The following is a 7875-nucleotide window of genomic DNA, read 5'->3' as shown; positions in this document are numbered from 1 at the left end:
CTGGCCTGCTGTGTTCCTCCAGCTCCACACTGTGCTATCTCCGACTCCAGCATCGGCAGTTCTTGCTATCACCTAATCTATCATGTCCTATTGTAATTTTATGCTGTTAACACTGTCTGCAATGTTGCCCAATTTTGTATCACTAGCAAATTTGGATAAGTGACCTTTAATGCCATTATCCAAGTTGTTGATGAATATTGTGAAATATTGAGACCCCAACAAAGTTCTCTGTCGAACACCAGTCATGTCCTACCAATTAGAATATTTACCCATTATTCCAATTCTGTTTCCTGCCACTCAACCAACTTCCAATTCCAAATCAGTAATTTGCCCTCGATTCCAAGGGCTTCTGCCTTAGCTAACAATCTCTTGTGTGGGACATTTTCAAAAGTCTTCTGGAAGTCCATATTACCAACATCCATAAACTTAGCTCTGTCCACCATCTTTGTCACCTCTTCATTAAAAAAAACTGAGATTTGTTAGGCACATTGAACCAACAGCATAAATGTTTGCACTACATGCACCCTGGAGGGTGACATGGTGGCTCAGTGGTTAGCACTGCTGCCACATAGCGCCAGGGACCTAGATTTGTTTTCAGCCTTGAGTGACTGTGCAGACTCCACACAGACACTCTCCATGTGTCTGTGTGGGTTGTCTCCCACAGTCCAAACATGTGTAGGTAGGTGAATTGGCCATGTTAAATTGCCCATTCTGTACAGGCTAGGTGGGTTAACCATGGTAAATACAGGATTACAGGGCTACGGAAAGAGCTGCTCTTTGGAGGGTCAGTGCGGACTCGATGGGCCGAATGGCCTGTTTCTAAACTGTTTCCATGAATGTAGAGTTGGGAACAGGACGTGGTGAATCATCTGGGCAGGAGTGGCTGCAGCCAAGCCAAAAGAAAGAATTGTCCATTTAATGCCCCCCTCAGGAGTGGGGCAAACAGCATCCATTGTATAAGTGTCCATTCAGTATCACACCTGCCAAATTAAGGTCTTTGTTTAAAAACTTCTGCAAAGGTGCTGGGTCTATGGACTGGGTGGTCAGCCATCACCTGGCACTGTCAAGGAACATGGTGAATCTGGCTCCAACTTGGCACAGGGAATGGTGAGACTTTGCCCACTCGGCATCCTCTTTTCCAGCTCCATGTTTTGTTGCAAGTCCAGAGTAGTGCCACCACTGTCCTCCCTATTCGTTGTAGCCTATGTGTGCACTGTTCAGGCTATTACAAGGTATTTTAAGATCCTGCATCTTCCTGTAACAACACCGGTCAGGTAACACGCATGCCAATGCCTTATTCTGACTGTGTTGAGTATCCATATATGAAACCAAACTATGGTACCTTCTTTTCAGTTTTGCACTGCATTTCACTCTGATTAGTACTGGGGTCTACATTCAGAGCTGGAAAGACTAACCATCTGGCAGTACATCCCAGCCCATCTTAAGCTCAAAGCTAAATGTGAAAACATGTCAGAGGACCTCAAACTGAAGAAAGCACAGATCTCAATTCTATTTTTCAGTATGTGCCCCTAGTCTAGGCTGAATAACCTTGCTGGGTGAGAGCAACACTTACCTCTGTGCTGTGTGTGTGTCCTCGGCTTTGAATGTGTAGTAAAGGACGTTCTTGTGGTAAAGCTGAAACAGTACACTGGGTCCAGAGTGGTCATCATCCTTTGATCCCTTAATAGTAAAGCCCAATAAAGGCAAGCTCTCTGCAGCGACTTTGTTCTGTCACAAAAAGATGAGCACACGAATGTTAAATTTTCATTGAAGCTTTCCAACCTATGTTCAGTGTCCCAATTATACAATTCCCATTCTTATTTTCCAATTGTGCCCTGGTCTTTGCCCCCGTGTCCTTCTGCAGCCCTCAGGTGTCTGCATTCCAACACTTCTTACTCTTTGGCCACCACCCCACCTTCAGCTACTTGGGTATCAAGCTCTGAAATTCCCCTACTTAATCTCCTGGATTACAATTCCTTCTCTGCTAAAAGTCTTAACTTTTTTTAAAACCAACTTTTTGATCAAGCATTTAACCACTCCTCCTGAGAACTCATTCTTTGTGTCAGTGCTCATCTATGTTTCTTTTGAAGTGCTTTGTCTTGGTTTGCTATAGTATAGATGCCATATAAATGCAAGTTGATGTTGTTGTTGGCAGCCAGGGACTGCTCACCCATAAAAACAGCAGCTTGTGAACTGAAGAAACCTGAGCCCCAGCTTGTGCTGGCTGGAATCAGTTGGAACTGGCTCGGCTCAGAGGAAAGCAAGGGAAGTGACATAAGGTACAAATCCTTATTTGGTGGAAGAGTAATGAGATAACGTTACCAGTGGACACAGGCTCGGCAGGTTAGCCAGAGCCAACGAAACCAAGACACCACAGTTCAGGGAAAAGGTGATTAAAAATGAAGGATTTGGGCAAAAACTCTGAAGATCAACCTTTGTGGAAGTGGAAGACTACATCGAGTACCCAAAGGATCGCCTGGCCAGCGTGAACTCCTCTACTCCGGTATTAGCCTTTATATTCTGTGACTGATCAGGGAATGTCAGAGAAACCTAGTGGATGTGTGCAGAGATTTTAGTCTTGTATGAATTGCATGCCTGCTTTTAACCCTTTCTTATCCAAATAGCTGTGTCTTTAATTAATTAGCCAGAGACTCTCTTGCAAACTGGTAGCAGCAACCAGAGAGGAGGATGGTGAAAAAGAACCATGGAACTACTTTTCCAGTGTTCTCTCCATCATAACTCACTTTTCTCCTGTTTCTGTGTGTATAATAGGCTTTTGTGTCAACCTGGGTCTGAAAAATCAGGTAAACTAGGACATCATTGCATACTTTTAAAATCTTTTAACTTCTTCTGTGATGACTACAGAGCTTGATTTCCAGCACGATACTCCCAGTGAAGTGTGACATTTCCAAAGTACAACATGTGTGTTTCCAGGTTCATAGAATCCCTACAGTGTGGGAGGACCCATTCAGCCCATCGAGTCTGTACTGGTCCTCTTAAGGGCATCCCAACCAGACCCACCACTTCCCCCAACCTATCCCTATAACCCTGCACACATTGGCTAATCCACTAGCGTAGTCTGTGGGAGGATACTGGAGCACCTGGAGGAAACCTATGCAGACGCAGGGGGAATATGCAAATTCCACACAGACAGTCACTCCAGGCTGGGATCAAACCTGTTTCCCTGATGCTGAGGCAACAGTGCTAACAGTCACTGTGCCACCCACACCATCGGAAAAGCTTCCATTTTACTCATGGACATCAAAAATGAATGATAACCTAACAATAATCCCCACACCACCTGACGCAGGATCAAATTACACATTGCAAATTTATTTAGTAGATGCAAATCCACAGAGCCAGGCTGAGTTTAAGGTGATGAGTGTGCCACTTAAACTGCAGAGAGGTGTGATAACTCATTGGAGTGGTGTGTGAGAAATCGAGCATACTATAGTTTTTCTTTTCGATGCAGAGTGACTCCAGCAGTGCAGGTTTAATTCCTGTACAAGCTGTGATTTCCATGAAGGATACGTCTTCTCAACCTTGTCCCTCGTGTGCTGACCATCAGGTTAAATTCACCACCAATCATCTCTTTCTAATGAGAGAACAGCTAGTGGCGACTCTACCTTTACTTACTTTAGACTATGATCAAAAGTTTACACGTTTCATCATCTGGATGATCTGCAAAGCTGAATCCTTCACACTGTCTGCACCCTTGCCCCTCAATCTTGTTAATTAAAGTACAAAAACACTGGTCTGTTTCACAACAACCTTCTATCCTCTACCAGAAGAACTAAAAGATAATACATGTCTTGCTGCTGAAGAGAAAGAGGGAATGGGATAATGAAATTGCATGATCAGCCCTGGTGCTGCAGGCTCGAAGGGCCTACTCATGTTTCTGTGTCTGAATGATCCTGATGACACCCTGGAGTTCCTGCTCACACCCGGAGTGCTCATCACATACTCGGGGGATGGGGATGGGGATGGGGAGGGGGGAAATCGCAACTTCTCACGTGTTGGCCAATGTCCAATGAAGAGTAAAGGAAAGGTATATCTTTCTTGTACCACTCTGTGCGTGTATTCAATGCATGATGGCCAGCGGTATGGCTTACTCCCTGCATGATAAGCTAAATGTTTGTCAAAGGCAGTCATCCCCATGTACACAGTCCTTATTATTTCAAATGGCCTTATTGGCTGTTACAAGACTCCAAACATTCCACATGCTTGATAACATCACACAGATGGGTCCTTTCCACTGCTTCACAGTCCCTTGAATGAAATTCTTCCTGTAAGTGTCCTGACAATCTTAACTATAAGTACCATTAGAAATATCTGCAACTAAAAGCCTAACTCATACCAGACCTTATTACAGCTTCTTGGTCATTTTATTGTATATATCCTGCCTTTAGAATATGTCTCTGTTTACGAGTTTGCTTGCTTGCACAGTAAATTGACTAGGTTTTTCTTATTGCATTTACACTCATCTGACCCATGTAGTCCTACAAAGATTAAATTAAATTGGACAATATGACTTTAACGGCATTATACCTGTTGATCATTTCCAGCAACCTAACAGGCATAATTTTCATGATTATATGCTGCTGGAAATTAATTAGATACATCATCAATTCAGGCTTTTTAGTGCAAATTACAATAACTAGTATTCAGTATCATTCATAACTTATGGCTCAATGACATTTGATGGACCACATTAAACACTGCCTCCTGCCACCCATTGCTGCAGTGCCAATAGTGCATCTACATGATACAATCCAGCTATTCACACTGTCTCCTTTGACAGTATCTTACAAACCCGTAACCTTCAACACCAAGAAGGACAAGGGAATACCATCACCTGCAAGTTCCTTTCCAAGTCACATACAATCCTGACTTGGAACTATGAGACTACTGTTTCTGTGTCAAAATTCTACAACAGCCTTCCTCATAGAACTTTGGGAGTACCTACAAGAGATGGGTCCGGAGCAGTTCAAGACAACAGTTCACCACCATTTTCTCAAGGGCAATTAGGGATGAAGAAGAGGCGACCCTAAATTGTCTATATTTATAGAGCATCAGTTGCTGGTAAGACGGACAGCATTGAATTTTAAAAGGACATTGACACATTGATGGACTAGGTTGATGAGTGACAGACTGATTTCAATGTGGTGAAGTATGAGGTAATTACTGTATAAAATAAATCAAACCAATTTTAAAGGATGTTCAAAGCAGAGACTTTGGGTCATATGTATATAAGTCATTAAAGATGGCAGGACAGTTGGACAGACCTGTTGATATGGCATACTAAAGTATTTCAATAGGGCCACAAAATACAAGAGCAGGGGGGTTACACGCAAGATGCTGGTTAGACCTCAGCTGGAGTCGAAGTATACAGTTCTAGGCACCTCACTGTAAGAAGGATTGGGGGAGGGAGAGAGAGTACAGAAGAGATTTACGGGTGTGGTTCCTGGAATGAGACATTTTAGTTGAGGAAATGTTAAAGAAATTTGTTTTCCTTGCATGCTAACAGGGGATCTGATGGAGTTTTCAAAATTATGAGGGGTCTGGCCAGAGTAGGGCAAAACTATTCCCACTCAAGATCAAGAACCAGACGGCGCAAGTTTAAAGTGTTTTGCAAAAGAGGCAAATGTGAGAAAAGACTTCTTTTTCTTTTTACTCTGTGAGTAGTTAGGGTGTGGAATGCACTGAATTTTGGTATTGCAGAATTCCTGCAGTGCGTACAGAGGCCTTTCGGCCCATTGTGTCTGCACCAAACTCTTGAAGAGCATTGCACCCAAACCCAGCCCCTACCCTGTCCCCATAAGCCCAGATTTATCATGGCTAACCCACCTAGTCTACACATCCCTGGACACTACAGATAATTTAGCATTGTCAATCTGCCTGGACGTGTGGTGGAGCATTCAGTTAAGGCATTTAAGAGGGCACTGAATAATTATAGATCAATGATCTGGGTCGCAGGGAAAAGATAAGAGATTAGCATTTTAAACTGGTGCCAAAGACAGTCAGTGCAAACACTATGGGCTGAACATCCTCCTTATGCGCTGTAACAATTCTGTGATATCATTCCTTAAGTAAGGAAAACTGTGTACATAGTACTCCAGGTTTGGCCTCACCCATTGCCCTGTATAATAGCAGAAAGTGTCCTACTTTTTATACTCCCCTTTCCAATAAGGGCAATATTCCATTTGCTTTCCTAATCACGTGTTATATCTGCATACCATCTTTTTGTGGTTTGTACAAGGAAACCCAGATCCCTCTGTTCTACCGTATTCTGCAGTATCTCTCTAAACATCATTCTGCTTTTCTCTTCTCCAAAATGAACAATTTCACAATTTCCCACATTATACACCATCTGCTAAATGTCTGCTCATTCATTTATCCTATTTATATCCCACTACAGACTCTGTCTTTATCACAGCTTGCCTTCCTTTCTGCATTTGAAGGCAAATTTGGCCTTCAGTTCCTTCATCGAGATCATTAATGTATAAAGTGAAAAGTTGTGGTCCCAGCACTGACCCTTGTGGAACACAACTTGTCACCGGCTGCCATCCTGAGAAAGACCCTTTTATCCCCACTCTCTGCCTTCTGCCAATCAGCCAATCTTGTATCCATGCTAGCACCTTGTCTCTAACACCATGGGTCCTTGTCTTACTCAGCAGCCTCCTATGTGGCACCTTGTCAAAGGCCTTCTTGAAATCCAGGCCAATAACATCCATTGGCTCTCCTTGGTCTACCCTGCTCGTTACTTCCTCAAAGAATTCCAGCAGATTTGTCAGGCACGACCTCCCCTTGATGAAACCAGGCTGACTTTGCCCTATTTTACCATGCACTTCCAAATATTCAGAAATCGCATCCTTTACAATGGACTCCAAAATCTTACCCACGAGGTTAGGCTAATCGGCCTATAATTTTCTGTCTTTTGCCTTACTCCCTTTTTAAACAGGGGTGTCATGGTAGCGATTTTCCAGTCCTCTGGGACCCTCCCTGACTCTAGCGATTCCTGAAAGATCACCACTAACGCCTCCACTATCTCTTCAGCTATCTCCTTAAGACTCTGGGGTATAGTCCATCTGGTCCAGGTGATTTGTCCACCTTTAGGCCAATCAGTTTTACTAGCCCCTTTTCCTTGGTGATGGCCACCATACTCAGCTCTGCCCCCGATTCTCTTGAATTTTTGGGATATTACTCGTGTCTTCCACTGTGAAGACTGACACAAAGTAACTATTAAGTTCCTCAGCCATTTCCTTGTTCCCCACTACCCCACTCCAGCGTCATTTTCCAGTGGTCCAATGTCCACTTCTGCCTCTCTTTTGCCCTTTACATAAAGAAACTCTTACAGTTCTCATTTATATTATTCACTAGCTTAATCTCCGTCCTTATTTCTTTTGTGTTGCACTCTATTGGTCTTTGTAAGCTTCCCAATCCTCTGGTTTCCCACTGCCCTTCGCCACATTATATGCTTTATCTTTTGCTTTTATGCTATCCCTGACTTCCTTAGGCAGCCATGGTTGCCTCATCCTCCCTGTACCATGCTTCTTTTTCCTGGGATGAATTTTTGCTGCGTCTCCTGAATTACTCCCAGAAACTCCTGCCATTGCTGTTCCACTGTCTTTGTACATGTTCCACTGTCTTTCCTGCTAGGCTCCTCTCCCAGTCAATTCTGCCCAGCTCCTCCCTCATACCTCTGTAGTCACCTTTATTCAGCTGTAATACCGTTACCTCTGATTCTATCTTCTCCCTCTCAAACTTCAGAGTAAATTCAATCATATGGGAACTTAGTGATCATAATATCAAGTCTGCCTCATTGCACAACACTAAATCCAGTATTGCCTGTTCCCTAGTGGGTTCCACAAGCTG

The 7875-nt window shown here is 43.4% G+C and overlaps 1 protein-coding gene across 1 annotated transcript in view; it reads right to left on the bottom strand.

Annotated features, from left to right (window-relative positions):
• Positions 1-1569: 1569 nt before the first annotated feature.
• The window catches only part of LOC109924116 (FYVE, RhoGEF and PH domain-containing protein 5-like), a 77650-nt gene continuing 71344 nt past the window's right edge, over positions 1570-7875 (bottom strand). Inside the window, exon 18 of the mRNA XM_048606714.1 lies at positions 1570-1728. Coding sequence (XP_048462671.1) covers positions 1570-1728 — 159 coding nt within the window. The remainder of the gene's footprint in view (positions 1729-7875) is intronic.

This window comes from Rhincodon typus, chromosome 16 (assembly GCF_021869965.1).
Source record: "Rhincodon typus isolate 14 chromosome 16, sRhiTyp1.1, whole genome shotgun sequence".
In the NCBI taxonomy this organism is placed as follows: Eukaryota; Metazoa; Chordata; class Chondrichthyes; order Orectolobiformes; family Rhincodontidae; genus Rhincodon; species Rhincodon typus.
The sequence above is the reverse complement of the archived record's forward strand: the minus strand, read 5'-3'. Positions and strand labels throughout refer to the sequence as shown.